General features: G+C 38.0%; 2 protein-coding genes across 3 annotated transcripts; one reads left to right on the top strand and one right to left on the bottom strand.

The window, feature by feature from the left end:
* The first annotated feature begins 217 nt into the window (after positions 1 to 217).
* Positions 218 to 10,561, top strand: LOC114247457 (mitochondrial intermediate peptidase). 2 transcript variants are annotated; one of them, XM_089727922.1, is made up of 12 exons: positions 218 to 324; positions 1,301 to 1,452; positions 1,852 to 2,111; positions 2,288 to 2,539; positions 3,054 to 3,242; positions 4,189 to 4,505; positions 5,195 to 5,358; positions 6,035 to 6,256; positions 6,616 to 6,729; positions 7,877 to 7,999; positions 8,491 to 8,673; positions 9,455 to 10,561. In XM_089727922.1, the coding sequence occupies exons 2-12, from the start codon at positions 1,306 to 1,308 to the stop codon at positions 9,578 to 9,580; spliced, it is 2,097 nt and encodes a 698-aa protein (XP_089584048.1). In that variant the 5' UTR covers positions 218 to 324; positions 1,301 to 1,305; the 3' UTR covers positions 9,581 to 10,561. The 2 variants fall into 2 exon arrangements, with proteins under 2 accessions (XP_089584048.1, XP_028036237.2); XM_028180436.2 differs by having other exon boundaries at positions 218 to 409.
* A 490-nt stretch (positions 10,562 to 11,051) lies between these two features.
* On the bottom strand, positions 11,052 to 20,556 carry Cul4 (cullin 4). The gene is made up of 14 exons (XM_089727921.1): positions 20,175 to 20,556; positions 19,957 to 20,099; positions 19,133 to 19,353; positions 18,508 to 18,696; positions 18,140 to 18,286; positions 17,621 to 17,807; positions 16,651 to 16,843; positions 16,117 to 16,253; positions 14,671 to 14,835; positions 13,724 to 13,954; positions 13,115 to 13,222; positions 12,738 to 12,908; positions 12,047 to 12,199; positions 11,052 to 11,734 (listed from the first exon to the last, which is right to left on the bottom strand). Exons 1-14 carry the CDS (start codon positions 20,413 to 20,415, stop codon positions 11,639 to 11,641), a joined length of 2,382 nt encoding a protein of 793 aa, XP_089584047.1. The 5' UTR covers positions 20,416 to 20,556; the 3' UTR covers positions 11,052 to 11,638.
* Positions 20,557 to 21,416: the final 860 nt, after the last annotated feature.

The raw sequence follows: 21,416 nt of genomic DNA, 5'->3' as shown, positions 1-21,416 counted from the left end.
TTTTTCTAACGGAGATCATGTAGAAATTAAACAACAGATTTTAATGTTATATTGTGTTTTATTTGTTCAAGTGTAAAATTAATTGAATCTTAGTACAGACCAGTTAAAACGCCATAAATTTCTCGTTGTAATGAAATTTGAAAAGAAAGACTTTAACGTACGGTCTTTATACCTTTAACTACTCAATTAAAAAATTGAAATCGTCGTGTGACAAGTTGTCATTTTTTCTAAAATTGACACCTTTTCAAATTGAGTGTAATGTAACAATTTATTTTCAAAGAAAAGAAAAGAAAAATAATTTGCAATGCGTTTCTAGTCTATATAGTATGTTGTGCTTCAATTAATTTACTTAGATATTATAACATTTGTTAGATCGCTTCCTTTGATAATATAAGTTGTAACGTGAAAGGTAAACGATTGTTTCATTACAAATCCTTTAAGCCTCCTGTCACTAGACAGCACAGGATTATTAGGTACAAAATAAACATCACAATAACAATCAATGAATTAATAATGAGTGATTTGTCGCACTTAAGATTATCACGGTGATACAGGTGGCCCGTGATTGCCAAGATTCATTGGCAGAATTCATATAAAGTAATATAAGTCTAACATAAATTAAATACTTACTTTCTGCGTCCTTGCCGATGTGTTAGTATTTTCGTCTCCTTTTGAAAATAATTTAACAGTTTATAAAAAAATTACAACATCGTAATACAAAAGTTTAATTTAAAAACAAATCGCAATGCAATAATAAAATATATCAAACCAGAATGTTCAACAACATTATGGTCATATAATCCTGTTTCTGTAGAAAGCTTTGTACTTTTGATAGTTCTCGTTTTGAATTTAATCTAACACTACCTAAAACATTTGAAAAAACTGGAATAGATAAAAATCGAAGGATGCAAAGTCAACTAAATGGTGAATGTATGCAGACTTTTTTGACCAGTTGTGGTTGAGGTTGCCACTCAATAAGAACTTGTGAATGCATTTTATTAAAATTCATAGGGATTTGGAGATCTTTGGATACAGTTACCAAGAAAACAGAAAACTGGATATCTAGTGAAGTTGAAAGCTGTGGAATTTGCTCTAAGTAGGCTTTTGACTATTTCAGTGAACTCATGTCACCCCAAATTTTGAGCATTTTTGTATATCCTTTTCTAATGCCTAACTGTCTAGCGATCTCATAACAACTACGAGTAATACACTTATCTAAAAAAAAACAGGCAGATACAATCAGTTCAACTAGAAAGGTTTTACTTTGACTTTTTACTTAAAAGAACAAAACTGTTTACAGCTACAATGAAGCTATTGAAACCCCTGTGGATCCTCCGAAATGGCAGGAGGAAGAAACTCGGATGCTCTGTCACTACTTGGTCACCTTTGGCAACAGCATTCAACACCAGACCAAATTCTAGGCCTATTTTTGACTCTTTAAAGGAAAGAACTGTAAGCTTTGATTTTTGTAAAAGATTAATATTGTTATTCAAAAGTTATATGAAATATACTAATCTCACTTTGATATAATGGTCAATTGTGGAAAAAAAGTTTTACACAATCAAATAATCCCCTTTTGTTTATTTGTGATACTTTTTATCCAGTATTCTTTTGGTTTTTAAATTTACCTAGCCTAAATTTACTTTTAACAAATTACTTAAGTCTCTTACTGAGTTTTTTCCTTTCTGTGTTTTTATGAATGAAAGTGGGTGATTTGGAAGGAATGCATTTTGATAAATACTAAATATAATTTTAACCTACCAAATATGCAATATACTCTGGCCCACATTTAATCTGACATCTGACAATCAAAGATGTTTAATATTTTTCCTAATTTTAATAAATTTACAGGGCCTCTTCAATAAACCAGAGCTCACAACTTTTGAAGGCTTCTACACGCTCAAGGACCAGGCTATCGAAGCAACTGATCGTCTGATAGAAGAGGCCACCAACAGCCCCACGCGGCCTATGGTCGAGATATTTGATGAGCTTTCCGACACACTGTGCAAAGTTGCAGATCTTGCTGAGTTTGTGAGGATAGCTCACCCCCAACCACATTTCGCACGAGCTGCTGAAGAAGCCTGCATCAGCATTAGTGGAGTTGTCGAAAAGTATGTTTTTGTATTGCCTAGTATTAATTATGGCAACAATCATAGTCAAGAAAATTTAACTGTTTAAAATTCAGGAAATTATTATTGTGTCTGAATTGTACTCATTGCCTGACAGTCTGCCAAAGTATGTAAAAAATTGAATAGCTTGCTTAGTAATAACATGAATTTACTTTTAGGTTAAACACTCACAAAGGCTTGTACGAAGCTTTAAAGAAGTCAGTTGAGAATGGAACATCTGGAGACAAACATTTAGCAGAATTATTCTTGTTCGACTTTGAACAGAGCGGAATACACCTCGAAGAGAACAAAAGGAAGAGTGTGGTGGCTCTCAATGATGTTATCCTCCAAACTGGGCAGAGGTTCATGGCCGGAGCTGCTAAACCAAGACGTGTTTCTCGAAGTGCTGTACCTCAGAATGTTAGACATTTGTGAGTATATGTCTTAAAATCATATAGATTATAATTGCAGACATTGCATTGTGGTACAGATTATTGTGTGCCTTGAATACCATAAATGCTTAGTTTTTTTGCTATTGAGTCTCTATATCGGGCAAGGATTAATAAGACACGAAGTGACTAATGTATATTGGGATTACAACCTAATGTGCTATCGACAGCCCGACAATCCCGAGACTGACATTGCAATATAATTACCGCTAACACATACGTATAATTATTAGTTGCTATGGAGACATTTGTGGTCCCTACCTTGCTTTATTTACATGAGAAACAGTTATGTTCTACTTTGAGTGGTATAAAATGTATTATTGTTGTACTATTTAGACTTTTGCCTTGTGTCACGAAGTAGGTCAGCAGCAGCAGGTTGCAAACACGGGGTTGGTAACGAAATATAAAGAAGGACAACCTTTGAATAATTCTAATAATTTCATATTTATAGATAGATGTGGATCAATAATTTGAAGAATAGATTTTGCCTAAACAGCTTCAGCACCGAAGGCGACAATATAATAGTGAGCGGGGTGTACGCGGAGTGCGGGGAGGCGGCCGCCCGCGAGGCCGCCTACCGACTGTACCTGGCGCCGGACGGCACGCAGGACCGGCTGCTGGACGCCGTGCTGCAGGCCAGGCACCACATGGCCACGCTCTGCGGCTTCCGGACCTACGCCGACAGGTTAGGCCAGTGTTTTCCAACTTTTTTGTGCCATGCCCCACTGTAACATTTCTAAAATTTATATGCCACCATCAAAATAATTGATTTGTTCACTTAAGAAATATAAATGGTAGATTGTAGAAATCACTATGAAATTGTTAATTGTTATCAGAAAACAGTAAGTAATATTTCAAAACATATAATAAAAAACTTCAGTACGATTGCCCCCCTTAATTACCAGATTGCCACCTTATGGGGCGTGGGCCTCACGTTGGGAAACACCAGGTTAGGCACTCGTACTGTAACTTGTACTTGTCTTCATCCATGGTAATGCACAATAATAATTATACAAAACCTTGTCTACACAAGTTTTTTATTGTCCTTGTAGGCAGACTAGCATACGGCCCGCCTGATGGTAAGCAGTTACCGTTGTTCATGGACTTTGCAAATTTTCTTTTTTAATCAATGTCCATTGAGCGATTTGGCTATGCCAGTACCAAAATCTCGTAGGTAAGTAGGTATGAACTGCTGTAATATACTATGTTCTAGCATACATAACGAATAAAACCCAAATTCTCAAAAGTTACATTCGCATATTTACTATTGGTGGGACACTGTAAGCCCGCACATAACAGAAATGTTTACCGCTTTCAATTGTAAAGCAACTGTTATACCCATACCAATGAAACATATACCTTGTGACTGAAGCAAAGTTGCAGCACCCACATTGTAATATCTATGGACTCCTGTAAACATTTAACATCAGACTGTAAGCTCATTCGATGTAACAAAAAAAAGTATCCTGATGCAATGTTAGCCTCCATCCATCACTGATAACCACACCACAGATGGCATCTATTTGATTTCATAATTCTATTATATTTTATTCGCTCTATTAAGCAGAATACTTTGTGCAATAAATCTAGAATCTTAAATTAAATTATTTAAAAATATTCCTTATTCCTAGAGCAATAAAAGCGAGTACAATGGAGACAGCAGCAAACGTGCGGCAGTTTCTCGACCTCCTCTCTGACGGCCTCCACGACCGCGCCAGGATGGACTTCGACGTGATGCTGAAGATGAAGAAACAGGAAACTCCATATCTGGACCAATTGAACTGCTGGGACACGCCGTACTACACTCACAAGGCGAAGAACTTGTTATTGGACCAGGCCAATTCGGACTTCAGCCCGTACTTCAGTCTGGGCGCGTGCATGGAGGGCTTGGATATGTTATGTCAAGAGCTATACGGCATCAGTCTGAAGTCCGAGGAAATGTTGCCAGGTTAGATAAATCCAGATTTATATCTATGAAACACCTGGACGATTTATAGTAAAGCGTAGGGAGTATTTTGCCTCTCGCAGTGTTAATGTCCACGGACAATTCTGACTATTCACCTTCACCATCAGGCAGACTGTACCCTCATTTGACTAAAGTAATTTGCCCATTATGTTTTTTCAAGTCTTGTTATGTCAATAATCACCGCAGTAATTACACTACTTTCATTAAACATTGCAGTTTCATTTATCCTCATAGTTTTTTACAATGATTTCATTATGGAATTTAGTAACTTTTGTCAATAGCGTAAACATGCATTGATTAATTTAAAAACTGGATCATTGTCAGACCTTGACCATTGCTGCATGTTCACTGCAGTAGAATATTCTAGTTCAAAGAAGAGCAGGACAGTCTTTATATTGTACAATAAAGACATTTATATTTGAGGTCTACTTAATGGCACCAAGCCAGACATCCAAGCCCTTACACACGGACAGCTCATTAAATGATCCTTCTTTTAGAATTCTCTAATTGTGAATATTGTGTTTATAACGTTAACCTGTAGTTAATATTGTACTGAAGAAATGGTATATGATAGAGGAGTATGGAAGGAGAAAACATGTTGCGCCGATCCCAGGTGACTGGGAGAAGGGCAGGATAATGAAATGATGATGAACGTTAATACCTCTCCTCAGGCGAGTCGTGGTCTCCGGACGTATACAAGCTGGCCGTGGTCCACGAGTCGGAGGGGCTGCTGGGCCACATCTACTGCGACCTGTACGAGCGGCCCGGGAAGCCGCACCAGGACTGCCACTTCACTATACAGGGCGGGAAGCTGTTACCAGATGGCTCCTACCAGGTCAGCCATCGTTTAACTTTCATGATGGTTTTACTTCTGACACATTTAGGAGTGGATGGCATACACATCTTGCTGTGGGTTAAGGAATAAAAAAAAACCATAAGCGTTAACCCCCCCTTTCCATAACTCTAAAATATATTTTAGAAGTTCTTAGCGATGCAGCCTTATCGTCATCAGTAAAAAAGTCATCAGTCAACATTTAATATGTTGCATCTGTGTGCTTAACAAAAATATTAAGTGTGTCGGTCACTTTGTTTGTTGACAATGGACATCTGTCAAAATACTCCTTAATATACTCGTAATCTATTCTATACTAATATATAAATCTACAGTGGTTTTTACGGATATTCTGTTATAACTACTGAACCATGCATCCGATTGAAACTTGGTATCCATGTAGAAAATACGTGTACTTAATGGATAGGCTAATATTTGTAGGAGTGTTGGACCCCCTAATGATAATGATAATAAATAATAAAGTTAATTTTAAATGCGCAGCGAAGTGGGAGAGTACGGCTAGTATCTTAAATAAATTGAAAATATACGGGTACCTATTTAGGATCTGAGATAACTTGAATGAAGTGACATGGTCTGAAAGCTCTTAAATGTGTTATTTATTTATGTTTTCAATTAAGAATTGTTGAAGATTGATGATCGAATTCAATTTTGTTGGCAGAACCCGATCGTGGTGATAATGTTGTCGCTGAGCGGCGGGCACCGCTCGGGGCCGGCGCTGCTGTCCGCGGGCGCGCTGGACAACCTGTTCCACGAGGCGGGCCACGCGCTGCACTCCATGCTGGGCCGCGCGCCCCACCAGCACGTGGCCGGCACGCGCTGCCCCACCGACCTGGCCGAGCTGCCCAGCGTGCTCATGGAGTGCTTCGCGGCCGACCCGCAGGTCTGCCAGAGCATGAGCCCTGACCACTTACCTCCCGACTCCTTACTGCTGGTAGGACCTCTTGTGAGTCCGTGCGGGTCGGTACCACCACCCCGCCTATCTCTGCCGTGAAACAGTAATGCGTTTCGGTTTGAAGGGTGGGGCAGCCGTTGTAACTATACTTGAGACCTTAGAACTTATATCTCAAGGTGGGTGACTCATTTACGTTGTAGATGTCTATGGGCTCCAGTAACCACTTAACACCAGGCGGGCTGTGAGCTCGTCCATCCATCTAAGTAATAAAAAAAAGGCTGTAGTCTTGTAGGTGTATTTCTAAGTTATGTTTGTCGTTAATTATACCTACCCGCGGCTGTGTGCAGGTGCTGCGCAGGTTCGCGCGACACTTCCAGACGCGGCAGGCGGCGCCGGAGCGCACGCTGCAGCGCCTGTGCGCCTCCAAGCGACTCTTCGCCGCCAGCGAGATGCAGCTGCAGGTATAACCTCCTCTACCAGAAAGAACAGTGCCTATCTAGGAAACGTGACTGGCGGACGACACGTCGGTAATGGCGGCCGTCGGCTTCACGGCTGGAGAGCTCTCCTCTAAAGTAATTGTGTTCACTAAAACGGGTATGACACTCGCGCAACGACGAAGATGATCATCCGTACGAGTTCGTAAAGAGGAATTAGCATAAGTCCAAATTGAGATGTAACAAGAGGCGGGTGCGGGAGTCTTTTCGACTAACTGGTCATGCGATAAGTTCGATGACCGGTCGTAAGTTGACATCTACCCTTATAAAAAAGGAACCAAATTGAATTATTAAAATCTTATTAAATTTGAAAAAGAATTAATAAATGCGTCAAGTAGTTAAAAATAAAATAAAATAAAAGTATTAATTGCGTTGAAGAGAGATAGCGAGATATTTCCCTTCTTTATCAAAGCCGTTTTTAAAACATAAATTATGAAAGTTTGTTGAAAGAGTACTGTTGCAGACCAACATCATTATAACTTAAGACAAATATATTTTTTAATCAGGATCCCCTAAATAATTCCTTCAATATTTCATTTACACCTCTTACCTAAGTTCTCAAGGAACACTTTATCTATATATTAATACGTGAAGCAAAAACTTTGTATCCCTTTTTACGAAAATTGCGCGGACGGAGGAGTATGAAATTTTCCACACTTATAGGGAATATAGAGAAGAAGTGCACAATGCTAATATTTTTTTTAAATAATGCATAAAAGATACATTAAATCAATAAAGAAAACATTTCACACACTACATACCATGTATGTGACGCACCACGCATGCATATTTTATGTACTATTTATTGTCAAACTTTTGTTCTTGACGTCTGTGGTCAAATTGAGAATAGATTAAATATTGTTTGTCTTTATTAATATTTTTTTATAGAGTAGCCTTGGCGAAATTTGTGATTATAGAAGTATAAAATACAATCATAATAGTCTACAAACTTACAATTCCAATTAATTATAGTCGAATTTCGACTACTGCAGGACCTCTATACACAATAGAAACATCTGCCGGCTTAGGTTTTGAGTGGTCTGTTAGCTTCGTTCACCGCAAACCTTGAGTTATTGGCTCGGTCAATACATAATAGGCTCAATGTATTCCTCAGGTGTTTTATTCAGCCCTGGACCAGCAGTACCACGATCGGCCCGCAGCGCCCGGGGGCCGCACCACGCACGATCTGAAAGAAGTCCAGAAACAATATTATGGACTTCCGTATGTCGAAAACACAGTGAGCAATATTTTTTAGTTTAGCATGGTTTATTTAACTTTTCTGGTTTATTTTGTACAGAGTACAATTTTTAAAACAGAATAGGGCTCCCCCGGTGGGGGGACAAGGTAAAGTCATTTTAGAAATTACTTTAACAATAAACAACTTACAAGGTTTAAAGACTTCCATCCAATGAAATTCTTTGAAATAATAAATTAGGGATTAATTAAAATAAATAATAGTTTAAAAAAACTAACAAAATACGCTTTTATAAAAAATTCAACTAAAAAATAGACCAAAAAAAATTAATAAATTTGATTTCAAAAAAGTGTAAGAAAAAAATGATTTTGTTGTAAAAAAAGCGTTTTCAAACATATTTCAAAAAAAGTTATAACGTGTATTATATATGTTTAATATTTAGCTCAGTTGTCATAGATTTAATTTATAATAATATGTGACATCCTATCGTCCGCTGTGCACCGTGGATTCAGTGTGCCCCGCTCTGGTTGCAGGCGTGGCAGCACCGGTTCAGCCACCTGGTCGGCTACGGCGCCAAGTACTACTCCTACCTCATCTCGCGCGCGCTCGCCTCCTCCGCCTGGAACACGCACTTCGCCGCGGACCCGCTCGCGCGCCGCGCCGGCCGCCGCCTGCGGGACCGCGTGCTGCGACACGGGGGCGCCGTGCCGCCGCAGGTACGTACCCGCACAAGGGGGAGGGGGGGTGCCGCCGCCAGTACGTACCCGCACACAGCTCGACAATATTTTAGAACGTACTGAAGGACAAGACTCCAGTGCATCCGTATCTAACGATACCAATTTTTCTAAGGTAAAAAATAACATCGTGTAATAAAAAGCAAATCCGCAAAATTATAAAACATTGCGTAGGTAGTTAGTTACTGGTGGTTGGACGTCGTTTGAGTCCGCGCGGGTATGTACCACCACTCTGCCTATTTCTGCCGTGAAGCAGTAACGCTATTCGATTTGAAAAGTGGTCAGCCGTTGTACTGTTAAAGCTGTGACCTTAAAACTCATATGTCAAGTTAGTTGGTGGCATTTATATTGTAGACGTCTATGGGCTCCGGTAAACGCTTAACACTAGGTGGGACGTGAGCTTGTCCACCTATCTAAGCAGTAAAAGAAAAACAATGTATAATAGTAGTAACAATAGCAACAACAGTAGTAGAAATGACAGTATAAATAATCATACTAACCCTAATAGCAGCGTCAATTTCAAATTCAACAATAAATATCGACGCTTGAAAGGCAAACGTGACTAAATGACAATGCGTGAACTTTACAATAAACTAATTTAAAGTTGAAATACCTGAAAAAAAATCTATTTTTTTTCCGCATCGAATAAGGTTATTGCCTATCATTTATGTATAAAGCAGTTATTGTCGCTTAGTCACGTTTGCCTTTCAAGCGTCGATATTTATTGTGAGAAATGTGTTGAAATGATTATTGTTCCCTGCAGGTCCTGCTCAAGGACTACCTGGAAATGGAGATAACTCCACAGACGCTCGCGTCGGCGCTGATAGACGAGTTGGATTGCCACAAGGACCACCTCGACACCGTGCTGAAGATACTGGACAGGAAGTAACGCATCCACTACTTAATGAAAATCTAACGTCTCATATCCTCAACGCAGGTGGCTCTAAAACGTCACCAGTATCACTTGTCAATGATTACAAGAATATAATTTGTTTAACGAATGAAAGTGGATTAGATTCCTTAAGCTATCCTTTGTCTAAATATCGACGCTTGAAAGGCAAACGTGACTAAGCGACAATGCGTGAACTTTACAGTAGACTAATTTAAAGTTGAAGTACCTAAAAAAAATATATTTTAACGAATCTAGCTGTAGGATTGAAATTATTTTAATAGACCTAGAAATATATATTTTTTGCGCATCGAATATGGTTATTGCCTATCATTTATGTACAAAGCAGTTATTGTCGCTTAGTCACGTTTGCCTTTCAAGCGTCGATATGAGATTAATCACAATACGTTTCTGGTAATCGAACAATCAAATACAAATAACACAGTAATCTATCCTCAAACAAGAAGTCCATATAGTATGGGTTACAAAACCTGATATGCATCGTTATATTATTATACGCTTAACCCTATTAGTTATATATTTTACAGAAATTGCTAAAGGATTTTGGAAGGAAAGTAGCTTACTTTATCTTAAAAAAATACAAAAATTTATTGTGGTTTTCGTGATCACAATATGACATTCAATATCAATTAATAAAATTAAAGATACCTAAGAAAATAGAGAACTAGTGACAGTAATATCAGTTTTACTTCTCTCTGTGACTCATGAAATCAGAAAAAAAAACGATTTTAAAAATTGTTATGTATTTTTTAATTCATGGTCGTACTATCTGGACGTTTACTTTTACTGTAATATATTTGCTTTTTTTGTTTGTTTTGTTATTAATAAATGAATATGAATCTTATGTGAATAAACTGTAAATATAGTATTATGTAAACTGTATTTTATTTGTATTGAATTAGATAACAAAGTACATTTGCGAGGATCTTACATGAATAAATAGTTCCGAGTGGATTGCAATGTTTACTTTCATTCAGATACATTTTATAATAGATGAATTCCAGCTTTTGCAGTTAATTCGCCCGCAAAGGTGTTTTGTAATGTAGTTTAGACAACCCTAATCTATGGTGTACTCGCTGCACCAGTTAACATACACCACGGTCGTCTTTGAACTGTTAGGTTTGTTCTTAACGTTAGACACAAGGTTGGGCATTCCATACATTCGTTTTGCATCTCACAACAATAATTACTATATAAATTCGAAATATATTATAATCTAATAAGCCAATGTATATAAAATAATTTACAAATAAGTCATTTGCGGCCCGTCTAAACTCTGACAATATTTTGGACCATGGTAGTCTTCAGTGACATCCTTAATTTAGGGCTTGTTCCGTTCTAATCCTAACAACTGGTTTAGTGACGACATATAAAGATTTTTAAAATCAAAATAAGCAAATAATACTACTATTGCCTTCGGGTTCAGTGAAATGGTTCAATAAAAGACATGTAGGTAAAAAAAAGTTTTATTATTAATGTATTTTTAACATTTTTGCTGCACACTTTTCACCACTTTTTCGGGGTTTGCTGAAAAACAAGACGTTGGAAGTAGGAGTTACGGACAACACGACTCGAAACTGTTTCAACCGTTATATGTGTTCAGCGGACAGAAATATCAAATTATTCACAAACAAAGATAGAGGGACATTTACAGCTGACAGCGGACAACTTCTGCACTTCAAAGTTTTAACCACAATCACTAAAGGCCATAAAGGGATCGTCAGAAGCGGGGCACACAGGACAAATAACTGTACGGTTTGTGACTTTAGGAGAAAATGAATTATAGTTATTCCGTCGTGCGTAAAATACGTTATTTTTTATATTTATTTATATAATATGTATATACATATAATTTTTTTCTTAAAGATTAGTGCAGAAGTTGTTGACTGGAGCTGTGTATGGCCTGGCTAACCACTCGCGGCGAGTGCGCGCTGCGGGTGGCGTGCATGGGGGGGGGGTTGGGGGAAGGTGCCCGCAGACACAATAACCGTTTTAAATAAATAATATTTTCGTTAAAGCGACGTCGCTGGACTGCTGTTACGCCACGTAGTTGTATTGGTTCGGGTTGTCCTTGTCGCGCTCCATGTAGTCGCGGTCGATCAGGGACTCTATGCGCTTCTTTAGATCGGAGGGCTGTAGAGGGGAGAGCAAAAACTGTCTTATATTACATTATAATTGATCCTGGACACCACAGCACGAAATGCAAAATATTATCTTAAACGTGGGTTTACAATCAAGTCGGTGAATCAGCCGGAATAGAGACTGGATAAATCCAAACACAACGGCATGGACTGTTGAATATCTCCTCATCTCATTATCTCCAGTTGTAACACAAATACAACGAAATTCTGCTAATCTTTCATGATTTATGTAGAAACATACAATTTATAATCCATTTATCTCATTTTGCAACATCCATCCTTTAACAACACAAAAATAATTTACCTTAACCGGAAACTTGAGCTGGTTGTACAGTTCGGATATGAGGAGGTTGTGCGAGAGCGCTTTCCTCATCTTCATGACCCGGACGATGGCCGCGTCGATTTGGTACTGCCTGTCTTGGAACACGCGCTCTTCCGTCGCCTTCTGCTCCTCGCTCTGTAACACCACCAGGGTCGTTGTAAGGTCGACACCAAAACTCAGTATCGCCAGTTTTTACACGGTTTTGATCGTGCTTATCGGTTACCACTTGGTGCATTTGTCTGATTTCAAACCTCCATAGGAATAGTAGGGTATTTGGATAGGATCAGGATAGGAATTAGTAGGTGTATTTAGAAGGGCACACGGTAACCGACTATACTAATAATGAGTGAATACTTTTCTGCTATTATCAGAAAAGGTATTGCGTTGCGTTTTGCATATTACTATGTTATTTAGTCTTTATGGACAAAACCGGGCTTCTTTAATAACCGACGATTGAGGACATGTGCATCGCAAAAGGCCTTCAGTGATGAGCGATGGATTCTACACCGGGTGGACCAGGACTTATGTTGACTATTTTGTAAAGCTCATGGGGTTTATCATTTCCTATCGTTTGAAGAACAAGATTTATGCATTCGCCCCAAATCTTCTGCCTCTGGACCTGAATTTCTTAAACATACTCCTAAAAAATAAAGTATTTATGTAGTGCACTGACCGTCTCCTTCATCTGTATCTGGTTGATTTTGATCCGGAACAACTTGTTGGTGAAGTCCGCATTGAAGGAGAAGTGGTCGAGGTCCTGCACGTCCCGACCGCGGGGCGCTTTGCTCAGCACGCGCGCCTTGCCGCACGCCAGGGACTGCAGCGTGCGGCGGAGCTCTCCCTCCTGCAACGTACCGGCCGTGGCCCCTGTACTGACTACCGTACTACTACCACCACTACTACTACTGTACTGATTGATCTACTGATACATTCTACTGATTGTAGAAGGTTAAGGGCAAGTTTTTAAATGTCATATATTATATTTTAGTCAGTGGGAATGATCAGAAGTTTACTTTTGAATAAAATTGAGTATATTAAAATCGGACATACCTCTATATTGGTGGAAACCTTAATGTCTTCAAAAGAGAGATTGTCTCCATCGTTGAACAATAACAGGACCAGAGCTTGGAATAACGAAACCTGTAGCTCTTTGTTACCCTGCAATTTTTTTTGTTACTTTATTTATTTTTATATTTGTAGTTAACAAGGTGCCATTCTTATTATTATTATTATTATTCTAAGAAAAGCGACCTAAATGTGGTAAACATATTGAACTACTAATATATTTTTACTTATTTAAAAAAAAAAAAAAAAAATCTGAGAAAAAAAAAAAAAAAAACAAAAAAAAACCGCGGCTCTTTTTGGAACCGGTGGTAGAGTTAAGAGAGGAAGAGCGCCAGCTAGATGGGTGGACCAACTCAAGGATGTGACTGGAGGCCAGGTACAGGGAGCGGTACATATGGCGCAGAACCGGACCGAGTGGAGAAGATTGACATACAGTCACGATCCTCAGCATTGAGGGAACGACCAGAAAAAAAAGGTAGAGTTAACATTGTTATTTATATTTTGACATTCAACAAGTGTGTTATGCTGACATCTAAGTTGAAATAAATGATTTTGAATTTGAATTTTGATTTTCAATTAGAATGGCCAGTTTACCTGTGCGAAGTTAGCTCTGAGCACGCAGTGTCCGAGCGTGGGTTGCCAGTGCAGTTTCCGACCCGAGTGCTTCGCGAGGTAGAACTTGGTGAAGTGTTCCTGCTGCCGCGTCAGCTCGGTGGGCAGGCGCACCTCGCAGGCGCGGTACGTCGGCCAGAAGCCCATCGTCAGGATGTGAACGGACAGCTCTACGCCGCCAGGACCGCTCGTCTCCGTACTAGCTGATAGGTGCTGAAACAGAAGGAGACAAGTCGTTTGAAGTCATCGTGGCCTAAAGGATAAGACGTCCAGTGCATTCGTGTTGAGCGATGCACCGGTCTTCGAATCCCGCAGGCGGGTACCAATTTTTCTAATGAAATATGCACTCAATAAATGTTCACGATTGACTTCCACGGTGAAGGAATAACATCGTGTAATAAATTTTGCGTGATTACTGGTGGTAGGTGGTGAGTCCGCGTGGATAGGTACCACCGCCCTGCCTATTTCTGCCGTGAAGCAGTAATGCGTTTCGGTTTGAAGGGCGGGGCAGCCGTTGTTAGTATACTGAGACCTTGGAACTTATATCCCAAGGTGGGTGGCGCATTTACGTTGTAGATGTCTATGGGCTCCGGTAACCACTAACACCAGGTGGGCTGTGAGCTCGTCCACCCATCTAAGCAATAAAAAAAAACACACCCACACACACACACAAAAGCAACTGCCCCTGGTAAAGCAGTTGTGTTATAGCCATATTTACTCAGTTTATTCATTATTATTTATTTTACAATCAACAAATTTGTAAGAGTATTATTTGTGTATATTTTACACTTCATTGTGTTCATTTTTTTTCTAAAGAAAATATACATATAGACATTACTTTGTGTAATGTAGCATTTGTATAGCAGTAGTATATAGTAGGACACACTAAGTTCTCAGATAATTCTGTACCAAGAATCAGTGCAACTCACCTGCTTATATGTAATATTGATATCTTTAGATAGCTCCATATCTTTGAACATTCCTTCTAGTTTACAGGTGAAGCCACCTCCGCACTCTTGCTTCAGTTTACTAAGCATCGACTTCTCAGCGTCCACCGATGCAGATTTACCTACTAGCAATCTCTTTGCTAGATCCTGGAAATTAAACAAAGTTATCGAAGGTGTTATTCCAAACTTGCAATATTTCATTCATTTACATCTACATTCGGTACTAAAAATCTCATTCAAACTTGGTTAGTTATGTAGGAGATTATGGGTACATGTACAAAGAAACTAGTTTTTCTAAGAAAACTTTCCAAGAAAAGCAACTCCCAACTGCTGCCGGCCTTCCAGATCATAAAGTGAATGCCACCTCTATGAGACATAAGGTCTTATTTTGAATTTGTAGTGTATTTAGTGAGGGTATATGTTCTCCTTTTAATAAAAAATATTGCTAAGTGCGGGTTGTATAAAAACAGATTTGTTACCCAAAACATCGGCTTAAGTTTATAATAAAACAGAGTGTTTGCGCCCATCAATTCCAGTCACTAATCACATTATTGTGGTATAATACCCAGAGAACACTAAGGCCGGTTACAGTGCTCCACCGACCGTCTGTGCGTACGTCAGTCGCGCTTGTCGTTTATATGAAAATTCATAAATCATTACAGTGCTGGACTGACCGTACGCACGCGTATATTGCTACGCACTGCGTACGAGGACCGTCGGTCTAGCGCGTCCGCATGCGTGCCGTCGGTCGACCGACGCGCTATGGAAACAAATGAACGCGTTCTGTGCTGCACCGATGGGTGGACCGACAGTACGGATGTGTGTATCATCATCAAAAAAAGCGATTTCGTATTGAACATGGCCAAATATATCGACACCGAACGCATAATCACCGAAGTTCATCTTCGTGAACCTCTCTGGGACAAAGGCCACGTGTTATATAAAGAACGCGATGCCAAGTTAAAGGCCTGGCAAGAAGTATAATTTATCAAAACTTTTAATCGACATTCTCAAGTAATTAAATTTTGTTTTTTGATCTTCGCGCAATAATGAATATAAAGTAGTGAATTCCCCTTGCAATGCTCTTTGGACGACGATTGGATGTACGTGATATCTACGTCTTTTGTTACTTAAACGTTTTCGAAAATAAGCAGCAATTACACTATTTGCAAACGCTTCCATTTCGTGTACCGACTATACCAATCTGGTCAGATTGTTGGTCAGGAGAGCACTGAATGAAGCAAACTGACGATCGGTTAATGCGTACCGTCAGGACGGAACGTACGCACAGACGGTCGGTGGAGCACTGTAACCGGCCTAAACAATAGTTTGTATCAATTTCACATCAACATAACGGAGATAAGGCTTCAACTTTATTTATTCGAAATTACTATTTGAAATGAAAACAATCATTTAAATATAATTTACCTTTTTATAGAAAGCTTCAAAAACGTCCTTGCCATGTATGAAACGGAACAAAACCATTATCTTGTCTAGCAGACGTTCTAATTCTTCTTCAGTTGCCTCTTTATTTCCGGCCCTCAATTTTAGATCCACAAATTTGGCTGTAAACAAATACTACCTGATTAAATCAAATGTTGTGCAATTCTCAGTAAATTTTTTCTTAAAATACTAATAAAAGAACAGATTAAAATAATAGCAAGGTCAATTATTTCGTTTGGAGAAAAAAAATCGTCATCTTCAAAAGGATTCCCTTAACCCAATATTGGTTCTTTGAATCCTTTTAGGATTTTTAAGGTGCCTCAAGTAGAAAAACTTCAGAATATTTGTAGGAAAAGCCTGGGGCTTTGTTATTGTTGCATAGTGTACCAATTCAAATTCAAATAAAAGAATGAAATATGCTTGTTTTTTTTTTCACTGCAATTTTCTTGCTTTCAAGATAAAAATTAAAAAAAATCCAGGTAATAAATAGTAATAGAGTAAATGTAATATTTAACATACCAATTAATTCAGCAGGTTTGTTCTGCCTCTGATTAATAAAGAATTCAAAGGCTTCTCTCATAGAGTATATGAATTTGTCATTTCTCTGGAAGCATGTGTTGACTACATGGTCCAGTTGTTCTTTGAAGTCGAGTAGCTCGGTTACCATCGTCTTGTCTCGCTCTGGCTCTATTACTATCGTTCTTCCCTTTTTCTGCAATACAATTATTTTTATAACAAAACTTATATCTCTATGTAAGTAGGTGATACTGTGTTTGAAGGAAGTTTTCTTTGCTTTTTTTTTTATTGCTTAGATGGATGGACGAGCTCACAGCCCACTTGGTGTTAAGTGGTTACTGGAGCCCATAGACATCTACAGCGTAAATGCGCCACCCACCTTGAGATATAAGTTCTAAGATCTCAGAGTAGTTACAATGGCTGCCCTACCCTTCAGACCGAAACGCATTACTGCTTTACGGCAGAAATAGGTAGGGCGGTGGTACCTACCCGCGCGGACTCACAAGAGGTCCTACCACCAGTAAAAAACAGAACTTATTACAGAATTTATTTATGTGTGTAATTTAAATCTTCAATGTTTTAATTCACCGTTATTTCCTATACATACACCCGATACTCATTAATATCACAATGCGGGTAGCAAGGAAAGTGTTGCATGTTAGTGTAGTGTATTTTATTTCCGAAATATTTCAACTTTTTTATTAATATGTAGTATTTTTTGCACTGTAGCTTTAATAGAATATCAGAGTGAGATGAAAGTGTCAAAGAGTTCTAGTTTTTTATCACATAAACAAATAAGATAGGGTTCCGTACTGCTTTTTAACGGGTTTTAATATTGAAAATAACCAATTCCTAAACATTTTTGGAAATTAGCAGAATTTTTGCAACTTTTAGTGACTTTTGCTAAATATGTAAAATACTAGTCATTTATTGAATTTATTTATGATCATATATCACGAATTCAGAAGTATACCTTGATGTAACCATTGAAATGATGACACAGTTCAGCCAGGCCATCCTTAACCCTGGAGAACAGCGTGTAGAGTGTGGCCAGGTCATGTAATCGTGGTGCGTCCAACAATGCAGCCAGGCCCTTACCGAGTATCCCAGCCACATGTTCACCCAGCAACTGTCTCTCTACTACCACCACCAGTTGCCACCTGAAAATTTTAAATTGTGTTTGGTTGGTTGTGGTTGAAATTTTGTACTGTTTTTTTTTCTGTTCATTGTTTTCGATCATATCCTCTTGTTGGTGAATGGTTACCATCTGTCAATCATGACCACTGGCAGTGCCATTTACAATGTTTTTGATTAGTTCTTTTGCTTTCTCTGCTATTTGTATTAAATGCTATGTGCAAACTGGTAATATGCGACTTAGTGTGGGTAACCATAACTTTAGTACCAATTCAACCAGATGAATTTAAACACAAATAAATTTATTGCATATGCTGCTGTAATCACATAATAAAACAATAATGAACACAATACTGACTTGGTTGATGGGTCTAAATAATGTAAAAGGCGATCATTCTCCTCTTTAAGTCTTTTCTCTACATGGGCAAGGTATTCAGGAACTGCCAGTTCCCTCATCAAACGTTGTCCTTCTGCAGCGTACAGCCTTTCAGTTGCTTGAAGGAATCTGTTTTTGTGAAGGAATTTATAAAACACATTTTTTTTCAAAAAAGTTGGATGTTGGTACTTATTCTCCTTTTCATAAAAAGGATTACTAAGTGTGGGTTGTATGAAACTGACATACTGTGAATTGAAATGCTTCACAACATGTGTGCTTAATTTTATAATTCACTAAGTAAAATGATTATTAAAACATAATAATAGAAAAATAAATATTACTTCACATACTTATGCTCAAATGCTTCCTGATATATTTGTAGATCAGAAAGCATACGTAGAAGACTCTTCAGCAAAGATATATCTACTGAATCGCCTCCTCGCTCTCGTTCAATAAGTAATAAGAGGCCATCTACTGTACGAGTCTGGACAAGTGTATTCATTGCTATATGGTGACGAAACAGGTCTAGGCCCATATCCCTGCAAGTATTATTAAGTGTGAGTTTTAGTGCTGTAGTTTAGCTTAGAGCTTACAGCTTAGCTGGTGTCAAATGTAACTAGAGCCCATAGACTAACTAAAACCACTCTCACCTATCAATATAGGTGATATTGATTTTAGTTTGTCTTAGATTTCTTGATAGAAATTCTTAATTATTAATGTTTTAAACTTTGCATTAAGGATTTGTGTTAATGCATTTTAAGTTCAGTAAAGTTGATCGGCTCATTTCTGATCTATATTACTGAATTGAATTTAACCCACTAAATATGCAAATTATTATCATTAAAAAATGGCTTCAACAGTACCCAAGTAGACAGGATGTTTGTTTGCACTAAAATTGACAATAAACAAATGTATGAGGTGTATTACTATATACCCAAATTGTGTATTAAATGTAAAACACTCAATGTTACTCACCAAATTGAATGTATACTAGGGTTTTGAAGGACATAGGTTCGGTCTAAATATAAAAAAATGCTTCTAATCATAATCATTTGTCGGCAGTGAGCTCGCCAGCAGTCGTCCATCCTCTTTAGAAAGACCTGTCTGTCCATGCTCTCGGACAAGAACTGCTCAATGTTGGCTTTCACATGAGCTTCTACCAAGTTTGTTAAGTTAACATAAAGTTGTGAAGCCATCTGTAAATAGATTAGTAATTGTTTTGTTTCTGAACTCAGAATGAAAATTGGCACACAGCATAATAATGATATCTACTCCTCAATTTTTCCTTTTCAACGAAGTACTTAGTGAACATGAGTTACATTATAATGAAAAAATTGTATCTACCCCTAGAATTTGAGCCCCAACAAAAGGTCACTTCACTCAATTATAGGGGATCAAATATATTACTTATTATGTAACAGACAATATATGTAAGTAATTAAATTATGGATAACTTCCCATAGATAATATTTTTGTTTTCAATATCATATCATTGATTTAATAGTTAGAGATCATAACTACATTATAATTTAATGTCGTATCTATATATATTTATGTACATATTTTCTTTTATATTATTAATCACAAGGACTGTTTCAGTGGCGGTTCTAATTTTGCTTAGACCAAATTCATGAGAAAATAGCTCACTAGGAATTTCATGGGCAGTTGATCATGTAAAATTAAATTTTGAATAACTATGTTATGGGTGATAAGAGGATTTTTGTTTATTATTTTTTGAAAGTTGATGACCTTGCAATTGAATTGTGTACAAAATAAAATTTCGTTTCTATATTTCTCACCTTATGACTACACATGTTTTCGACGGCTTGATATAATTCTTCTAAGGAATAGGCTATCGATTTTGAGGTCTGAATGGCGACAACAGCTTCCCGCAGCTTGCTCCATGTCGTTTCCTGATAATTGTCTGGAAGGTTCGGTTTACCTGCAACAGCATCAACCACTCACAGCAGATGTCACAGAGGTTATAATGACGATCAAGATAAAATCGTAAACACACTTTTGAAATTCTTAATTATCAGCTTTTTTGCAGTAACGCCAGGCTTGTTCATTGATGTTGACGACATCTTTATCCCGTTAGAATTTGGATTCACTAGCGAAAAATTTGATATTTTCTCCTCTGCGCTCATTTCGTTGATTTTCACTCTTTTGCTACACGATTCGCTGACAGGCAGTGATCGTTTTTTATACAGATTACCGCCTTCTTTGGCAGAAATAGGAGTTTCAGCTAATCCCGACATAAGCAAGCATGATATGGCCGCAGCCACTACACTTAAACAATGAAATTCTAAACTAGATTATCTAGAAAACAAATAAAAATAATTCCGCTCAGTCAATAGTTTACGGGTTCACCACCATTACGATTAGTTTTCGTATTTTTTCGCGAGAGAGCGCCTCTCTCAATTTCGGATGGCTGTCAAAATTGAAAGAGTTGCGTTCAATTTAAAACATACGTTGTAGAATTTTTATTAAAGATTATTAAATCTTTAATAATTTATTAAATATTAATTATAATAAATAAAGAAAAGGCAACAGAATTCTATGAAAATCAAAACCAGAATACTATGATCGTCAACCATCATTTGATTTTAGTAGAGCTTATTATAGCCTGCATGGATGGGTGTCACTGTCTCTCCTATTTCTTCTGCCAAGCAAAATGAGACATGTTAAGGGACAGAATTTTAATATAATATAATTAATACTAATAATGCCAAATAATGGTTGGCATGTATGTTGCGGTATCTATGATCTCAGTTAATCATGTAATATCAGGTGGTCCATGAACTTGTGAATACATAAATAGTTACAGCTTGACTACAGCAACAAGGAGTTGAAGTCGTCATGGCCTAAAGGTTAAGACGTCCGGTGCATTCGTGTTGAGCGATGCAACGGTGTTTGAATCCCGCAGGCGGGTAGCAATTTTTCTAATGAAATACATACTTATAAAATGTTCACGATTGACTTCCATGGTGAAGGAATAACATCGTGTAATAAAAATCAAACCAGCGAAATTATAATTTGCGTAACTACTGGTGGTAGGACACCTTGTGAGTCCGCACGGTTAGGTACCACCGCTCGGCCTATTTCTGCCGTGAAGCAGTAACGCGTTTCGGTTTGAAGGGTGGAGTAGCCGTTGTAACTATACTGAGACCTTAGAACTCATATCTCAGGGTGGGTGGAGGCGTTTATGTTGTAGATGTCTATAGGCTTCGTTAACCACTTAACACCAGGTGGGCTGTGA

This window comes from Bombyx mandarina, chromosome 05 (genome assembly GCF_030267445.1).
Source record: "Bombyx mandarina strain Sakado chromosome 05, ASM3026744v2".
NCBI classification, from domain to species: Eukaryota; Metazoa; Arthropoda; class Insecta; order Lepidoptera; family Bombycidae; genus Bombyx; species Bombyx mandarina.
The sequence above is the reverse complement of the archived record's forward strand: the minus strand, read 5'-3'. Positions and strand labels throughout refer to the sequence as shown.